General features: G+C 50.8%; 3 protein-coding genes across 5 annotated transcripts; all 3 read left to right on the top strand.

The window, feature by feature from the left end:
* The first annotated feature begins 2,846 nt into the window (after window positions 1-2,846).
* Window positions 2,847-6,534, top strand: UFC1 (ubiquitin-fold modifier conjugating enzyme 1). The gene is made up of 6 exons (XM_061183206.1): window positions 2,847-3,172; window positions 4,802-4,869; window positions 5,107-5,170; window positions 5,469-5,545; window positions 5,798-5,888; window positions 6,091-6,534. The coding sequence occupies exons 1-6, from the start codon at window positions 3,050-3,052 to the stop codon at window positions 6,169-6,171; spliced, it is 504 nt and encodes a 167-aa protein (XP_061039189.1). The 5' UTR covers window positions 2,847-3,049; the 3' UTR covers window positions 6,172-6,534.
* A 457-nt stretch (window positions 6,535-6,991) lies between these two features.
* On the top strand, window positions 6,992-13,287 carry USP21 (ubiquitin specific peptidase 21). Of its 2 annotated transcripts, XM_061185817.1 has the most exons (13): window positions 6,992-7,350; window positions 8,174-8,794; window positions 9,584-9,643; window positions 9,802-9,922; window positions 10,146-10,257; window positions 10,437-10,592; window positions 11,099-11,163; window positions 11,420-11,523; window positions 11,706-11,792; window positions 12,079-12,157; window positions 12,388-12,495; window positions 12,602-12,716; window positions 12,956-13,287. In XM_061185817.1, the coding sequence occupies exons 2-13, from the start codon at window positions 8,195-8,197 to the stop codon at window positions 13,044-13,046; spliced, it is 1,698 nt and encodes a 565-aa protein (XP_061041800.1). In that variant the 5' UTR covers window positions 6,992-7,350; window positions 8,174-8,194; the 3' UTR covers window positions 13,047-13,287. The 2 variants fall into 2 exon arrangements, with proteins under 2 accessions (XP_061041800.1, XP_061041801.1); XM_061185818.1 differs by lacking the exon at window positions 12,956-13,287 and having other exon boundaries at window positions 12,577-12,637.
* An 895-nt stretch (window positions 13,288-14,182) lies between these two features.
* On the top strand, window positions 14,183-17,949 carry PPOX (protoporphyrinogen oxidase). 2 transcript variants are annotated; one of them, XM_061183190.1, is made up of 13 exons: window positions 14,183-14,396; window positions 14,569-14,663; window positions 14,814-14,948; window positions 15,082-15,197; window positions 15,381-15,513; window positions 15,818-15,962; window positions 16,072-16,262; window positions 16,692-16,752; window positions 16,936-17,054; window positions 17,132-17,242; window positions 17,342-17,491; window positions 17,605-17,647; window positions 17,731-17,949. In XM_061183190.1, the coding sequence occupies exons 2-13, from the start codon at window positions 14,577-14,579 to the stop codon at window positions 17,871-17,873; spliced, it is 1,434 nt and encodes a 477-aa protein (XP_061039173.1). In that variant the 5' UTR covers window positions 14,183-14,396; window positions 14,569-14,576; the 3' UTR covers window positions 17,874-17,949. The 2 variants fall into 2 exon arrangements, with proteins under 2 accessions (XP_061039173.1, XP_061039175.1); XM_061183192.1 differs by lacking the exons at window positions 14,183-14,396; window positions 14,569-14,663; window positions 14,814-14,948; window positions 15,082-15,197 and having other exon boundaries at window positions 15,434-15,513; window positions 15,805-15,962.
* Window positions 17,950-18,030: the final 81 nt, after the last annotated feature.

The following is an 18,030-nucleotide window of genomic DNA, read 5'->3' as shown; positions in this document are numbered from 1 at the left end:
AATACAATATTTATTTTTCCTTTTGTCCCAGGAGCTACCTTTCTCCATGATGACTGACAATGGGATTTTCAACTACTTTCAGAGGCTTCCTCATGTACTCAACAGTACTATCCCATCAAAACCATGGTCTGATGTTAGTGTATTTCCTAGAATTAAGTTTTCCAATCAATTCTGTCAGGTTCCTTTTTATAGCTGTTTTAGGACAATTTCCATGAGGGCAAAGACTCTGCCTGCCTTGTGCACTACTGTATTTCCAATGCCTGAATGTAGTAAGAACTCCATAAACACATGAATTGTGTATGAATGAGCACTTCCTTTGAAAAAAGATGAAGCTCAGGCCTACACACTCTTCTTTCAGTCTTCTCAACCTTAGCTTCTGACCTCTTGTGAGAATTACTTAAAGCAAGAATCAGCTAAATTGATCATTTAAAAAGAAACTTCTCTAAAATAAATACACTCTCCAGAGATGCAGCTATGCTTACAATAGAGACAGCCTTCATGCAGTATGAACTCTGCTTTACAAAGTGGTCTAATAAGGTGATTTTCAAAAAAAAAAGGTAAGATGCAGATTTAAGGTGACAGCTTGTCTGATGCTTACCTAACTCATCAAGATATTCCTTTATTTTAAAAATATTGATTGAGCACTTACTTTGTGCCAGGCATTACAGTATTATTGTATGAACAAGACTGACACACAGTCTCTACTGTGAGCTTACAGTCTTTCAAGACAATTAAACAATAAAGTGTGATGTGTTGTTACCATAGGGGAAGTATTCTAAGGCTAGAGGTCTTCTGCCTGCACTTGAACAAGAGCAGCTCTGCACTGATCATTTTTATACTTTGAGATTCCAAGTGAGATTTTATGTTGTTGTTGGTAAACTGGCTCCAGTATTACAAAAAGTTTGAAAATTACTGCCATATATATATATATATATATACATATATATATAAATTTATTTATTTGTGACTGCATTGGGTCTTTGTTGCTGTGCGCAGGCTTTCTCTAGCTGAGGCGAGCAGGGGCTACTCTTCGTTGCAGTGCGTGGGCATCTCATTGCAGTGGCTTCTCTTGTTGCGGGGCACGGGCTCTAGGCACGCAAGCTTCAGTAGTTGTGGCATGCGGGCTCAGTAGTTGTGGCTCACGGGCTTAGTTGCTCCGCGGCATGTGGGATCTTCCCGGACCAGGGCTTGAACCCGTGTCCCCTGCATTGGCAGGCGGATTCTTAACCACTGAGCCACCAGGGAAGCCCTGCCATATATTTAATGTGAATTTCATCCTGAAAATCTATTATGTGAATGAATGAAGAGACACTGCATATATAGTTAAAATCACCCTATAAGCATTACTATCCTCCTTTCACAGGTGAGAAAATGCAGTTCACAGAGTAACTCTCCAAAGTCTTCCCCCCCCCCCCAGTTTTATTGAGGAATAGTTGACAAATACAGTTGTATAAAGTGATGGTTTGATATACATCTACATATAAATCATATACATGTGATAGTTTTATATATATATATTGGAATGATTACCAAGATCAATATCCACATCCATCACTTCACATAGTTTACACATGTGTAGTTAAGAATGCTTAAGATCTACTCTCAGCAACTTTCAAACATACGATACCATTTTATTAATTATAGTCACCATGCTGTACATTAAATCCTCAGAATTTATTCTTTTTATAACTGAGAGTTCATATCCTTTGACCTACGTTTTCCCATTTCTCTCTCCCCGTCTCTAAAGTCTTATGACAATTAAATTGCAAGCCTCATTCCGAATCTCTGCACTCTACCACACCACAGAGCCTACACCCTAAACGGAATAAATCTTTATTTCTCTAGGAGAAAGAACTTTAGTGAGATATTACAAGCTTGCCTTACCCTTATCCAATATCCAATATTTCAAAGAAAGAAATATATAGCATGCAAATAAAAGACAAAAACCACATCATCATCTCAGTGAATAAAGAAAAAGCATTTGGGAAAAAAATCCATATCCATTCATGATAAAAACCTTCAACACTAGGAAGAGAAGGGAACTTCCTTAACTTGATAAAGGGCATCCACGAAAAGCCTACAGGTAACATCATACTTAAGGAAGAGACAATGCTTTCCCCCCTAAAATCAGAACAAGACAAGGTTGTCTGCTCAACACTGTACTGGAGGTTTCAGCCATTAGAAATTAAAGTTGTAGATAGACTATAGAATTTGATGATTAATGGGATTTGATCCAAAATTACTGCCATGGGTTGGAACGATTAACACTGCAAACAAGATATGTAAGTTAAGGCCAAAAATAACGTGCTTAGGTTTAAAAACCAACTGGAAGATACAAATTTTGCAAAAGGATTACTGGGTACCTACTGTGTGCCATGCACTAGAGATAAGAGACATGATTCCTTCCTAGATGAGTTCATTCCAGACCCAAAAATGCCTAGGCTACACTAAAGCAAGTCTTCCCGTGACCTCTAAACTCCTTTGGCATTTATTAAGAATTTTCTAATTCAATTGTGTTAACTGTTCAGGGCTGAGACTGTATATACTTTGATTCTCCACGGTTCCCAATAATTCTCAGGAGTTTACTACCCTCCTAATGGATCACTGCATTGGCCCCCCCGCTAACTCAGCTGAACTACAAGGAAGTTAAAGAAGTTTATTCGAAGCCGAAACATGTGAATCGCGCGTTTTAGGATGACAGCGCCGGGAACAGCGCCTAGAACTGCCTGAAATTCTAACAACTCTTCAAGTGTCCGGAAGCGTTTTCTGAGATTACGTCTCTGAGCATGAGCGGAAGTCACCCTTTGAGCAATCTGCGGTTTAATTATATTCAGGACAGAGCCATCCGTTTCCATTCTTTTCTTCTCGTTGCACCCATAAGCAAGTGATCAGGTGACAAATTTCTCTTCGTTACTATAAAATAAAGATCGTATTCAAAGAAGTTTCAAGGCAGCCCAACTCCCCATCGTCCAGTAGTAAAGATGGAGGCGCCCTGAATGTAAACTACAGGTAATACCACTTCCGTGTTTCTCTTGCGCCCTGGTCCAAGATGGCGGATGAGGCCACCCGGCGTGTCGTGTCTGAGATCCCGGTGCTGAAGACCAATGCCGGACCTCGAGATCGGGAGTTGTGGGTGCAGAGACTCAAGGAGGAATATCAGTCTCTTATCCGGGTCAGTTGTGCTTCTACTGCCAACCGCGTCGCAAAAGGGTTGCGGGTAATCGGGTGTCCTTAGGAATAGGCTCCGTGTGGAAGCCGCTTCCGGTTTTAAAGTTTACGAATTCATAGATATTGGACGACTGCGGGGCTGGGGGACTTAGGGAAGCGCGGTGGGGAGGAGGTGCCTCCTAAGAGACTCAGGTTAGGAGCCACGGTGGGGCCAGACTTTATGACTGAAAGCAGCAGTTATTTGGGGGATATGCCGCCCAGAAGGATGACATGTCCTTCTGGCCCCAGGTGATTGCTCTCCTGGATGTAGGGGAGGTGGTCAAAAGGAATTCCTGGAACCCTAAGTCCCGGTCCGCGTCTCTCCGCTCCCTCTTTCACTTGTCCTGAGGGAGGAATACACGTTAGAGCTAAAAATTCAAGTAGATATTAGTTGCAGAGAGACAAGGCGCTGAGCTCAGGGTTAGGAACGAGCCATCTTCTGAGCTAATCTCCCTTCTGTGGAAGGAGAAGAAAATTTGACTTTCTTGCGGTGGTCTCTGTTTCAAAGGCTAGCAGCTTTCCTGATGCATGTATTCATTCACTAAAAAAACATTTATTGTATACCAAGTACCTAGGAAGGGCATCCAAAGCCGAATAAAGTTGAGCCTACAGAGGTGGACAGAAACATATCATGATAATACATTATGTGGAGAAACAGGGAGAAGGAGTCTGAGAAATTGCTAAGATGTTTTGAAGCAGGAGGTGAGATACCGAAATCCAGCTTGGGTCTGGTCAGGGAAGGCTTCCTAGAAGAGGCAATGCTTGAGCTGAGGCTTAAAGGGTGAACATAAGTTAGCCTGATAAAACATGAAGGTAAGAGAAGAACATTCAAGGCAAAAGGAACAGCATGAGCAGTCATAGAAGCTAGAAACACCATGACATATATGAAGAAACACAAGTAGATCAGAGTTGTTAGAGCATCAAAGTGTGGCAGGGAGTGGTAGATAAGGCTTGACAAATAGATTTGAGCACTTGAATTTTATCTTGGAGGCATTGGGATACCTTTAAAGGATGTTAAGTGGAGGGGTAATACGATGAGATTTGGGTTTAGATCAATCACTGGCAGTAGAGAGGAAAATAGAATTGACAGGGATAAGATTGAAGTTAGGAGGCTGTCATTAATCCAGGCAAAAGAAAGATGATGATCTAAACTTGGGAGTTATGGTGAAGATAGAGAGGAGAGGTAGATTTAAAGAATATTCAGAAGGTAAAATCAGCAGGACATTGTAAAAGATTGGTTTGTAGAGTAAAGGCGAAGGAGGGTCAAGGATGATTCCCAGGTTTTTGGCTTGGGTGACTGAATGCTAATGCTGCCAACTGAGATTGGTGCAGTGGAGAAACAAGTCTGAAGGACTAGAGGGAAACTCGGACTGCCAAGTTTGAGGTACCTGTGGAATGAAGGTAGAAATTTCAATACACAGTTGGATAATGGAGTTGAAGCTTTGAGAAAAGCTCTAGATTAAAGATAAAGATTTAAAAGTCATCAGCATATGGGTGCTTAAGAGAGGAAGTAATCACACACTTTTCTTTTGAGGGAAGCGGGACTGCCCTTGACCTCAACACCCCCCTCAAAGACCTCATTCTCTACTTTTAGTACGTGGAGAACAACAAGAATGCAGACAATGATTGGTTCCGACTGGAGTCCAACAAGGAAGGGACTCGGTAGGCAGACCCTCTTGGGAGGTGTGAGGGTGGGGATGTCACATAGCTTGTGCATTTTGGTGTCCCAGAGCCCACTGCCAGGCCTTTCCTGCCCCTTTCTGGTCTCCACTCCCACAACTCCAGAGTTCCCCAATTCCCAACCCACGAGTCTCCCAGGCTGGTCACCTAAGCCAAGAAGATGTCATCTGAGTATTAGAAGAATGGGGAAATTGCACTGAGGTTTGGTCTATGTTACAGGTGGTTTGGAAAATGCTGGTACATCCATGACCTCCTCAAATATGAGTTTGACATCGAGTTTGACGTGAGTATGATGGAGTGGGAATTATGGAGGTTAGTAGAACAGGAGGGATTAGGTGATTGTTAACAAGCTAACCTTTCTTGGAGGGACCAAAGATAACTTTTTAAATGGGAGGGAAAAGCTGAGGTTTGAAACAGGCATAGGTTATAGTTACTCATCTCCATGTCCAGAATCCTGGTGTGTGACTGCTGCTTGATGAGTTTATAGAACATTTCAGTTCAACCAAGAAATGTGTATATCTGATTAGACTAGTTCCTTTCTATTCTGATTCTGTTTTATTAAAGCTTTATAATTCTTCCAGATTCCTATCACATATCCCACTACTGCTCCAGAAATTGCAGTCCCTGAACTGGATGGAAAAACAGCAAAGATGTACAGGTAGGACTGAATAGCAGATGGGAAAAGGTCAAAGAAGGCCTTGGGGAAGAACTCTCTGAGGCAGGAGTTTTGCCAGAGTCTGCAGGCCTACAGAGACTCCAGGTGTCCCTCTGCCAAGCCTGGGCAAAGCACTTAGCTGACCTTGTTCTCAGTTCTGATCACCAGTAGTCTTCCTGTGCTCTCAAGAGCCTGCTGTGCTTTATGGTATACCTTGCATGTCAACACCTTCTGATCATCTTGTCCCTCTCATAGGGGTGGCAAAGTATGCCTGACTGATCACTTTAAGCCTTTGTGGGCCAGGAATGTGCCTAAGTTTGGACTAGCTCATCTCATGGCTCTGGGGGTAAGTTTGGAGTATTTGGTATATAAGGGGAGAAGGGGTTAGGTCCTGAGCAGTATAAGAAAAGTAACTGAGAGTAAACAAGGAATAACAGTGTTTTCCTTTAGGCGTGTTCTCCTAGAATATCTCTAGGAAGGAGCTTCTGATGGAATAAGAGGCATTGATTGGGTGGTAGTAATCTCACAGGGTCTCCCTTGTATTGCAGCTGGGTCCATGGCTGGCAGTGGAAATCCCCGATCTGATTCAGAAGGGAGTGATTCAGCATAAAGAGAAATGCAGCCAATGAAGGATCAATCCACTGAGGCAGGACAGAGGGATCTTCGATAGGCTACGTTCCTGTTTTCCTGTGCATCATTCTTTTTACTCATCTAACCACTTCCCTCCACACCCCTTCACCCATAATTGTTACTAAGTATCAATAGTTGCAGCAGACACTGCTGAAAAAAACAACGGTATTGCTACTGAATTTCTAAGTTGGGCTACACAGGAAGGAGAAAGACTAGGGCCTTGAAAAACCAAGAGGCAATTTGTATCCCTTGTCCATGTGGAGCAGTATGAGGTCCTGAGGGATATGGGGTGACTGAAAGTGGGTACATAGTCTTTTTGGTTTCTGGAGATAACTCATCAATAAAAGCTGCTTCCTCCTGTGGCTTGTGGTTCTCATTGGTGGCTGTTAATAGAGCGTGAGCAGGCTTAGGGTCAGCAGGCTAAGACCCAAGGCACATGTACAACTATACTAGTTCGGGAGGGAAGGGGAAATGGAGGATGCTCTGGTCTGGAGCTGGGGAATGAAAGGAAATCCTGACTGCTCTCCCTGCTGCTGAGATCTGCTTTTGTCCTTTAGCAGGGAGCCTACTGCTTTGGCCTGCAAGATGCTTGATGACTGGTTTTGCAGGGCCAGTATTCCCTGCCCTCCAGGGATCTTTCCAACCCTATGTGGATACTTCACTGGTCTGTGGGCTGGACCCAGGCCCTGCATTCGCACCCCTGCTCCCTGGGAAGGATCCGTGCTGCAAGCCGGGGGGCCATACTACGATTGTCAGATCTATATCCTTTAGAGCCACGGGGTGGGGCGATGGGACTCTACTTTAGGGACTTGCTTTGGAGCGATGGTTTAAAGACAATTCTTGCCAAAGCTGGGAACTGGCGGTCCTAAAGTTGGCTGTGTTTCCATGGTGTCGGCGGCGGAGCCGAGGGGGCGGGTTCACGCAAGCGCCGAGGAAGCCGGTGGGTGGAGTCTGAGTGTGGGTGCGCAGGCGCTCTGAGAGACAGTGAAGCCGGCGGCCGGTGGCCGGGCGGGACCAACAAAGATGGCGGCGGCCCCTGCGGTGGGAGAGATCTGGGCACTAGCTGCGGCTAAAGCTGCAGCCGGGCCCGCAGGGGCGCTGCACGAGGGTAGTAGGGGGTGGCCCTGAGCTGGGGCCTGGCCCCGGCTGGCCTCCCCCGCCGCCTCACCCGGGGACAGGTACGGTCCGGGGCGTTATGGCGTGGGGGTGCCGAGGGAAGACTGTTCCAGACCCGAGAGATCGCCCACCCCAAAGGCAGAGACGCTGGGGGCCCGGCAGGCCTGCGAGAACTGGGCTGGAGGGACCAGCATCCATGGATCGTGTAGAATATGCCGCTGGACCCCGTAGCCAATCAGCAGCCTCGGCCTTTCTGCCCTCGAGGGGGGCGGACCCGGTTGAAACCTCCTGTGGTGGGAGACGTGCAGAGATTAGGGGTCAGGGAGTTAGTTCGTCCTCCCTCCCCGCCACAGCCCCTGAGCCCCGACACCACTTTGGAGCTCAGAGGTGGGGGAGGGAGTGATTCGCAAGTAACCTTTTTAGTGTGCTTCATTTGCAGCCAGGAGGGGCAGGGGTTTGAGAATGGAATGCTGTCCTTGGGGCTGTTATACTTGCATCCACACCGCTATTTGACCAGAGGTCCCAAGTGACCCAGAGCACATCCCACTTGACTAGGCAGGTATGGGGGAACCTTCATGAGCACCTAGATTATAAAGACACCCAAGATAGGAACTATCTATCATTGGCTCTCCAGTAAAGCAGTATTCTGTAGGAAGGGCATGAGGAATGTAGAAAGAGTTAAAGCCCTGCCTGCTATCATTCATTCATTCATTTACTCAATGGATACTAAGTGTTTACTTTGTACCAAACACTATACTAGGCACTGGGGATACAATGATTGATATGATAGACATGGTTCCTGCCTTCCATGCATGTAGCTAGTATGGCAGCCTAGGTTCCCACCTCCCTCCATATTCAAACGCTGATCGTCTCTTCTCCTCCCAGGTCCAGCCTGTGGTGTCCACAATGCCCCAGGCTTCTGAGCACCGCCTGGGACGGACCCGAGAGCCACCTCTTAATGTCCAGCACCGAGTGGGATCCAAGCTACCATTTGCTCCCAGGGCCCGGAGCAAGGAGCGCCGAAACCCAGCCCCTGGGCCGAACCCTATGTTACGACCTCTGCCTCCTAGGCCAGCTCCCCCTGAGGAACGGCTCAAGAAACTGGAGCTGGGACGGGGACGGACCTCAGGCCCTCGTCCCAGAGGCCCGCTTCGGGCAGACCATGGAGTTCCCCTGCCTGGCTCACCACCCCCAAGTGTGGCTCTGCCTCTCCCATCAAGGACCAACCTAGCCCGTTCCAAGTCTGTGAGCAGTGGGGACTTGCGTCCAATGGGGATTGCCTTGGGAGGGCACCGCGGCACTGGAGAGCTAGGGGCTGCACTGAGCCGCTTGGCTCTCCGGCCTGAGCCACCCACTTTGAGACGTAGCACCTCTCTCCGCCGCCTTGGGGGCTTTCCTGGGCCACCCACCTTGCTCAGCATACGGACAGAGCCCCCTACTTCCCATGGCTCCTTCCACGTGATATCTGCCCGGCCCTCTGAACCTTTCTACTCCAATGACAAGATGGTGAGGACTTGCCAGCACACGCCTTCCATGCCCATGTTCCTCCATGCCTCCAGCTTTCTTGCCATCATATGGCTTTCCTTTCCCCTTTTTGCCAAGTTCCTTTTTCACCCCTTCATTTCAGTAGTTTGGACTTGCCTCTCCCTTATTTAAGTACCCTTAAGCCTCATAGACCCTTTCCAGGGTTGTCTGTGACTCCCCAGAATGGTGTGCCATTTCAGTCCCCAAGGAATAAACCATTTGGAATTCTTTGGGTCCCCAGGCCCTTACCTTCCCTTGCTGTACCTTCTCTCCTAGGATGCTGCCTAGGCCTAATTAATCTCTGGAGCTGAAGACGGGCGGGCTCAGAACATCTGAGCTCGTGTGGTTGCCCATTTCCCGAGCTAAGTGAGCTAGGCTGATTGCAGTTGGAGCCGTCAGGAGAGGGTGCAGGAAGGGGCCACGGGTGCAGGAGGGGGCCTTGGGGGTAGCAAGGTGGGGGTGGGGAGCAGCTGGGCAACCATGCCAGTGCTTGGGGAGTTGCCCCAGGAGCTGCATCGCCGGCTAGCTGGGCAGAGGAGTAAGTGGGGAACAGGTGGGACAGCCATGGCTGAGTCCGTGGTACACTCAGCTGTGATAGGCCTACTGCTCATGGCCATTGAGGTAGGGAGACCCTAATACCCAGTGACGGAAAAAGTGTAGAGTTTGGGGGTGAAGGATGGGGTGGGGAAGGCAGTGGGCAGCATGCTGTCGAAAGGTTAAAGTGCCAGGTGGTATATATGGGAACATGCTGACTGTACTCTGACCTTCCAGGCTCATCACACACTGCTTCTGGGCTCTGGTCATGTTGGCCTCCGAAACCTGGGGAACACGGTGAGAGCCATTCTCCTGTCTTTCCTAACAGGAATGTGAACTGGTGTTGGGGGCAGGCATGGGGAGGGAAACTTGGGGAAGGACAGCACTGCAGTTCTCCTAAGGCTTCCTAGGCACTGGTCTGGGGAGGTAATGGCACTGTCTTTACTGCTCCCCAGTGCTTCCTGAATGCTGTGCTACAGTGTTTGAGCAGCACTCGGCCTCTTCGGGACTTCTGTCTGCGAAGGGACTTCCGGCAAGAGGTGCCCGGAGGGGGCCGAGCCCAAGAGCTCACTGAAGGTGGGGCAACAACTCCTGCTCCCTTCTTTCAAGTCCTCTTTTCCCCAAACCCTTGTAGGTCCATCTGCCAGTGCCAGTGGCCCCAACCCTGAAAGCTGGCAGTTGTATCTGTTTTTCCCAGTGCCTGATTTCCTAGAGGTTGTTTTCCAGCCTCTAAGCCTCCTCTTGCTTCCCTCTTCTAGTCATTAACCGTTGTTTCCCTTCCCCACTCCCACCCTAATAGCCTTTGCAGATGTGATTGGTGCCCTGTGGCACCCTGACTCCTGTGAAGCTGTGAATCCTACTCGATTCCGAGCTGTCTTCCAGAAATACGTTCCCTCCTTCTCTGGATACAGGTGGGAGAGCTGGAGGGTATGGGATTTCTCTCTGGCCTTGTCTGGGGGTAGGGCCAAGCAGCATCATTCTGAGCCTTGAGATGCTCTTCATCCAGGAAGTGGGGACAGATGTCTGGGCAGGGGTTAGTGACTGTGGACTAGGCAGGGGTCAGTTGCCCATGTTCTTTGTCTGACTGCAGCCAGCAGGATGCCCAAGAGTTTCTGAAGCTCCTCATGGAGCGGCTACACCTCGAAATCAACCGACGAGGCCGCCGGGCTCCGCCAGTCCTGGCCAATAGTCCAGCTCCCTCCCAACCCCGCCGTGGAGGGGCTCTGCTAGAAGAACCTGAGTTAAGGTAAGGTTGCCCCCCTCCTTCTTCTCCACAGTAGTTTATCAGCAGCATTCATCCTTCACAGAAGTGAGCTAGTCAAGATTGAGGATGTAGGGTCCAAGGAAGTACTTAGCTCAGAAAATGGTTTGAGAAGCAGTGCAGAAGTAGGAAGAAGGCAGGAGGAGGAGGGAGGCTGAGGGGCACAGATGGAGGCAGAAGATAGTGCTATGGCTGTCACCGTATTGACAGAGGAGGGGATAATTAATTTACAAGGTACCTAAGGGGTCTGAAGCCAGGTGGAGGAAGATGGCATGTTCTTCCCTTGTCAACATTCCTTTCTTTTCCTCTCACCTTGGATTTCCCGGGAAAGTCCTCTGAAGCATTACTCCTTCGTCTCTTTCTTGAAATTTAGAGAAGGAGCTGGGGTATGGATGGGGTACAGGGCTCTGTGGATCATTTCAGTGGTGTCGGGGGTGCCCGGTGTTCCTGCTGTCTCATGGGTGCTCCCCACTTCCCATGATCTGTCCTAGCGATGACGACCGAGCCAACCTAATGTGGAAGCGTTACCTGGAGCGAGAGGACAGCAAGATTGTGGGTATGGAACGAGACAAAGTGATGGGGAAAGTTAGTGTGCGGGGGGTGCGGGCTTGGCAGAAAAAAATCCATCCTCTCCAGGGGTGTGGGAATAAGACTAGATGACGAAAATGTGGAGAAGTTGTGAGGGGTTTGTGAGGAGTGTCGGTGGTGGGAAAGGAAGGGTCAGGCAAACAGGTGGGAAGAGATGGGAATCCAAGGAAGCATCTCAGGCATCCCACAATGACTGTTTCTCCTGCCCCTTTGCTTCTATCTAGACCTGTTTGTGGGCCAGTTGAAAAGTTGTCTCAAGTGCCAGGCCTGTGGGTATCGCTCCACGACCTTCGAGGTTTTTTGTGACCTGTCCCTGCCCATCCCCAAGGTGGGATTCCAGAAGATTCCAGGGGTGGATGGGACATGGGTTCTGTGACCCAACCCTACCCACCCCCAGTGTGGGAGGGAACCCTGTGGGTCTCTGGAGCAGAAATGAAGCTTGGATTAATTGAGAAGAGTTGGAAAAGGAAATTCAGAACATGCTGACCCTTCACTCCCCTTTCCCCCCAGAAAGGATTTGCCGGGGGCAAGGTGTCTCTGCGGGATTGTTTCAGCCTTTTCACCAAGGAAGAAGAGCTAGAATCGGAGAATGCCCCAGTATGTGTGGGTTCACAAGGGATATAGTATGGGTGGGAGACCTGGGGGGGCTCCATATGGGTAAAAGGGATTGCATGATGCCTTAGTATGAAGAATAACACTTATATGTCTGGGTTTGTGTAGGAGTTTCAGATATGTCCCGGGATTCCCAGGGCAAAGGGCAGTGGCCCAGAGGATACAGAAGTAATAGGGAGCATAGTAAATTTGTCTGTGAGTCAGGGTGTCAGAAAAGCCAACTGAGGTGAGGAGCACGTTAACCTTATAATATTATTTGACATTTACTCAGGTGTGTGACCAATGTCGGCAGAAAACACGAAGTACCAAAAAGTTGACAGTACAAAGATTCCCCCGAATCCTCGTGCTCCGTATCCTAATGTTCAAATTCTTATTTCTCCCATTCATTCTTTTTCCTCATTCCTCATGTTTGCAGAGGCTGGACATTTGGGAATTCAGTTTTCCTTAGGAAAAGCCTGCCACTCCACCTTTCCCTACCAAGCTCCCCATGTGTGTTCAGGGAGGGGAGTGGACAACATTCACTTCCTCAGCCCCCCTCAGAGGCACTCTGCCTCCCAAATTCTCCTTAACCAGAGCTTAGATCTTAATCGATTTTCTGCCTCCCGAGGCTCCATCAAGAAAAGTTCAGTAGGTGTAGACTTCCCGCTGCAGCGACTGAGCCTAGGGGACTTTGCCAGTGACAAAGCCGGTGAGTCTTGTAGGGAAGGTCCTGAGGAGCTCCCATGAAGGGGAGGGAGAGAGTGGGAGTGGGGCACAGCTCTGACTATAGATTTTGGTCATCTCTAACCCCGAAGGAAGCCCCGTATATCAGCTGTATGCCCTTTGCAACCACTCGGGCAGTGTCCACTATGGCCACTACACAGCCCTGTGCCGGTGCCAGACTGGTTGGCATGTCTACAATGACTCTCGGTGAGAATAGCCTCCTATTCAACTCCTGCCCCATTCCCGCTGCAGCCCTGACACCTTTCCCTAATACGAAGCCCCAGGAGAGCACAGTGCCTGGTAAAAGGCGGGTGGTGGGTGGGTGTGTGTGTGGGTATGGGGGCGTCTTTCCTGATCACTACCGGGATGCTGTGAGGTTGATCATGTGGGGAGGGGGGAATATGCAGGAATGATCACACCTCCTTCCGCATCTCCCTTCTTCCTAGTGTCTCCCCTGTCAGTGAAAACCAGGTGGCATCCAGTGAGGGCTACGTGCTGTTCTACCAACTGATGCAGGAGCCACCCCGGTGCCTGTGACATCCCCTTTAAGCCCTGGCACCTGTGAAACCCTTTCAACACCCTCAAGCCCCCAGGCTCCCCATTTACCTCAGAGACGTCTATTTTTGTGTCTTTTTAATCGGGGAGGGGGGAGGGGGTGGTTTTACCTCCCATTATTTTTTTTATTAAAAAATATCCTTCCACCTGGAGACTCCCGTCTCCCAGCCCCATGTACAGAGCTCCCCAGGCCCCTGCCCGTGTACAGCCCCCAGACCCTCTACAGTCTCACTTTTTTTTGTAAATAAATTTATTAAGAAAAAATGATGTCCTTATTTGTATTTGTGCTTAAGGGGGGGTGGAGATACAGAACTAGGCCGAATTGGAGTCTTCCTGGGACTCAGTTCCCTCTCTGAACAGATGGGGGCGCGCTCAAAGCCGTGGGGGTGGGAGTGGGGATAGAGGTGCCGGACCAGGACACATTGATGCCAAGGTTTGACCACGCAGTGATGGTTTACATTGGGAGGAAAAGGGAAGGCGAGCTTGAGACTCATGAAGCTGTAGGGAAGCCTGGAGCTAGAGTGCAGGCACTGGGTAGACGGGTTTTGCCGGCGTAGGGGGCTGCCCCCTCGAGAGCGAGGTGCCCAAGGACCCCTGTTGACAAACACGGTACGTTGCCGGGCCGCCCTAACTCCCGTAGGTCCAGGCTGTTGCTAACATCAAGGAGCTGTTTATGGAGCCACCTCCCCACGGACCAGCCTCCAGTGTCCCTATCTACTCTCCCTACAACCAAAGCTCATGAGGCCCTCCCTCCAGGGTTCTCAGCCTAGCTGGGCCTGGGAAGCTCGAGCTGGGGAATGCTAACCAGCACGCAGCTCTCGCCGCTCCAGCCTCGAGGGGAAGTCAGTGATGGATATGGCTGCTCTCTCCAACCTGGCATCGAACCAGTTAACTAACCTCCAGCTCCACAGAGCAGCCTTCTACAGGGGCCAACCCTACGCCTTTGCGGGAGGAGGAGCCGCTGCCGGTTCAGTGTTTTCATTGGTGAGTGTGATCGGGGCCTTCCAGGACCCACCAATCCAGGAGCAGGAAGGTAAGGTCAGGCGTGTGCCGCGAGAATAGAGTGGACGGAGAGTCGGAGAGACCGAAAAACTGGGGTGGGGGAGGGGTGGAGGCAGCGGACTGAAACTCTAGGCCTAGTAGGGGCGGGCGGGAGGGAAAGCGCTTCAGAAGACAGGCGGCAGGTCGGAGCCCAGAGCCCTGCGCTAGCAGATAGCGTGGGTGTGGCCCTTATCCACCTCCCAGCCCCCCCCCCCCCCGGGACGCCGGCGGCGTGATGTGTTGAGACCTCTGTCTCCTCCTTTCCCCTCATTTTTCTCGTTCCTCTCCTGGGTGAGTCCTAGGCCCTGGGCGGGGACCTCACAGTTCCACCACCCCATCCGCGGGCTCTGCCTTAGTTTCCCCTAAAGCAGCGAATGGCCGGGGGTGGAACGCGGAACCCGCAGGTCTTCTGGAGAGCAGGGTGCTTCTGGTCAGCCTGTCCGTATCGCTTCCACACCCGCAGGCTTCACCATGGGCCGGACCGTGGTCGTGCTGGGCGGAGGGATAAGCGGCTTGGCTGCTAGTTACCACCTGAGCCGGGCCCCTTGTCCCCCCAAGGTGAGTGCCCCCCCACTCCGTGCCAGAGGGAGCCTCCTTTAATACTCCTCTCCCATTTCCAGCAAGAGGGAATGCGCCGCCCCATTCCCCTCCTGACCCTTTACGCCGCGGCCGCGGCTATAGGCTGCAGTGTCTCCCTCTTGTCCCCAGGTGGTCTTGGTGGAGAGCAGCGAGCGCCTGGGAGGCTGGATCCGCTCGGTACGAGGGCCAGATGGTGCTGTCTTTGAACTTGGACCTCGAGGAATTCGGCCGGCGGGAGTCCTGGGAGCCCGGACCCTGCTCATGGTGAGCGGCTTGTGGAATGCCTGGGAGAGGTTGTGGAGGGACTTTCGCTAGAGAATAGAGTGAAGGGGAGCAAGTAGATTTGGTGGTCAGTCCTTTCCTTAGTTTATGCTCTTTCTGTGGACGTGTGGAGCAGGTTTCCAAGCTTGGCTTGGACTCAGAAGTGTTGCCTGTCCGGGGAGACCATGCAGCTGCCCAGAACAGGTTCCTGTATGTAGGTGGCGCCCTGCACGCCCTGCCCTCTGGCATCAGGTAATGCTATCACCTCCTTACTGCCATTCTTCTCCTCTGCCTCCATCCTCACATCCCTTCCATTTTCCTCATCTTCCAGTTTGTCAGCCCTCCCAGCAAAAGGGGCCAAATGAATGGAAATGACCCCCTGGAGCTGGGGGGTTAAATCAGAGCTCCCTCTTCACTGTGCCTTCCTCCATGCAGGGGGCTACTCCGCCCTTCACCTCCCTTCTCCAAACCTCTGTTTTGGGCTGGGCTGAAGGAGTTGACTACGCCCCGGGGCAAAGACCCTGACGAGACTGTGCACAGTTTCGCCGAGCGCCGCCTTGGTCCTGAGGTAACACCGCCCAGAAGCCCCCAAATCCCTCCCCTCCTAAACCAGCTGCAGATCCCCGTACTCGCACCTCCCAGTAGGGCCTCTTCTGTATCATCTGAAAATGCCCTCTTCTCTTCATACCCAGTAGCCCCCCAAACTCAGTGTTGGGGGTGAATGCCTTCATTTCCTTTCCATCCTTCTGTAATAGTGGGACTGCTTTCCAACCAAACCCCACCCCACCTCACCCCTATTCTCTGCCAAGCAGGGACAGTGGAAATTAGTGCAGCTTATTCCTTGGCCTCTCAATCCCAGTCTCACCCTTAAGGTGGCGTCTCTAGCCATGGACAGTCTTTGCCGTGGAGTGTTTGCAGGCAACAGCCGTGAGCTCAGCATGAGGTCCTGCTTTCCCAGTCTCTTCCAAGCTGAGCAAACCCATCGTTCCATATTACTGGGGCTGCTGCTGGGGGCAGGTGAGGGGGGAGTTGGTTCAAGGGTTGAAGATATTAAGGACTGCCAGAGTGAAGGACTGGAAGCAAGGGGTGCTATTTTAATGATTCTTCTCTGCTTCCTCCTCTGCAGGGCAGGGCCCACAGCCAGACTCAGCACTTATTCGCCAGGCTCGGGCTGAGCGCTGGAGCCAGTGGTCACTCCGTGGAGGGCTGGAGACATTGCCTCAGGCCCTTAACACCCACCTGACTAGTAGAGGTGTCAGTGTTCTCAAAGGCCAGCCAGTCTGTGGGCTCAGCCTCCAAGCAGAAGGGTGCTGGAAGGTAGGAGAGCCCCCTGGAGTGTAATGAACCTGTCTGTTAAGAGTTTCCAACTTTGTCTAAATGCTTTAGCCAGCAGGACTGGAGTTTCTCCTTGTTCTCCTGTCCTAGAAGCTATTTAAATATGGGCTACTCCACATTCCTAGGCCTTATTTGGGGACCTTCCTCCAAGACCTGTTTGATCCAAACCTGTGGATAGAATATATATAAGTGGCTCCCAGCTAGGGGAAAGAACCACTGAGCTCCACTAAACATTTCAGAGTGGCCCACTGGCTTTTGTCTGGCCCACTTCCTGGAGTAATGGGGGGATGATTTTTGTGCTGACTACTTAGTCTCTTCATCCTGAGTCAGCACCCAGTCTCTCTCCTGCCTGGGAAACTAAGGCAAAATTCCCATGATCTCTGTGTCTTTTAAATGTTTTCTTCCTCTCAGGTGTCTCTAGGGGACAGCAACCTGGAGGCTGACCACATTATTAGTGCCATTCCAGCTTCAGGTAATGTGGTAGTCACCCTCTCCTTCTCCAACCAGGTTGAGGCAACGTAGCTTCTTTCTGGGCCAACAGGACCATGCCATGCCCCTGAACTGGTCAACCCTGTGGGAGTCTAATCCCAAGGAGGGTTGGTAAAATTGTAGTGTGAATGCCTCCTGAGGCAGGCCTCTGCCTGCTCTCTTCCAGTGCTCAGCAAGCTGCTCCCTGCCGAGGCTGCACCTCTGGCTCGTGCTCTGAGTACCATCACTGCTGTGTCTGTGGCTGTGGTGAATCTACAGTACCGAGGAGCTCGTCTGCCTGTCCAGGTGTGACACAGAAGAAGGGGAGACGTGGGCTCAACTGGAACTCTTCCCTCCTGACCCAGTCTCTTCCTTTTCTCCAGGGATTTGGACATCTGGTGCCATCCTCAGAAGACCCAGGCATCCTGGGAATCGTGTATGACTCAGTTGCTTTCCCTGAGCAGGATGGGAGCCCCCCTGGCCTCAGAGTGACTGTGAGAGAAGGCAGCTTTGCTTAGTGGGGGTTTCCCAAGGGCTCCTCGGTGCCCCAGTGTAGTAAGGCCAGGCTGGTCAGTGCCGTATTCCCTCCTTAGGTGATGTTGGGAGGTTCCTGGTTACAGACATTAGAAGCCAGGGGCAGTGTCTTATCTCAGGAGCTGTTCCAAAAGGAGGCAGAGAAAGCAGCTGCCACTCAGTTAGGACTGAAGGAGCCACCAAGTCACTGCTTGGTCCATCTACACAAGGTAAACACTCCTCAGCTACCCACTGGAGGCAGGGACTGGTACATTTGTCATTGTCTACCCAGGCCTGGGACATCAGTAATAATCTTTCCCTGTATCTCCTCTTCTCTCCCCAGAACTGTATCCCCCAGTATACTTTAGGCCACTGGCAAAAATTGGGTAAGTTGGGAAAGCAGCTGGGCTGAGAAGGGCCATGAAAATAGACCCCCAGCTGTAACATTCCTTTTATCTTTTCCTCCCAGAGTCAGCTACCCAATTCCTGGCTGCTCAGAAGCTGCCTTTGACTCTGGCCGGAGCCTCGTACGAGGGGGTTGCTGTCAATGATTGTATAGAGAGTGGGCGCCAGGCAGCAGCCCGTGTCCTGGGCACAGAACCTAACAGTTGATCCTCAAACCCCACTTCTTCCTGCCCCTGCTGACAGGGACTCTCTCACCCATGAAAATAAAAGTTGCTGGAGCTTGGCTTGGTCTGGCTGTTCTGTCTCCTGTGGGCGTGGGTGGGGTGGGTGAGCAAAGGTAGTAGGTAAAGGGTGCTTAGGATAC

The sequence above is a fragment of the Eubalaena glacialis genome, chromosome 3 (genome assembly GCF_028564815.1).
Source record: "Eubalaena glacialis isolate mEubGla1 chromosome 3, mEubGla1.1.hap2.+ XY, whole genome shotgun sequence".
NCBI classification, from domain to species: Eukaryota; Metazoa; Chordata; class Mammalia; order Artiodactyla; family Balaenidae; genus Eubalaena; species Eubalaena glacialis.
This window is presented reverse-complemented; position numbering and strand designations above follow the sequence as displayed.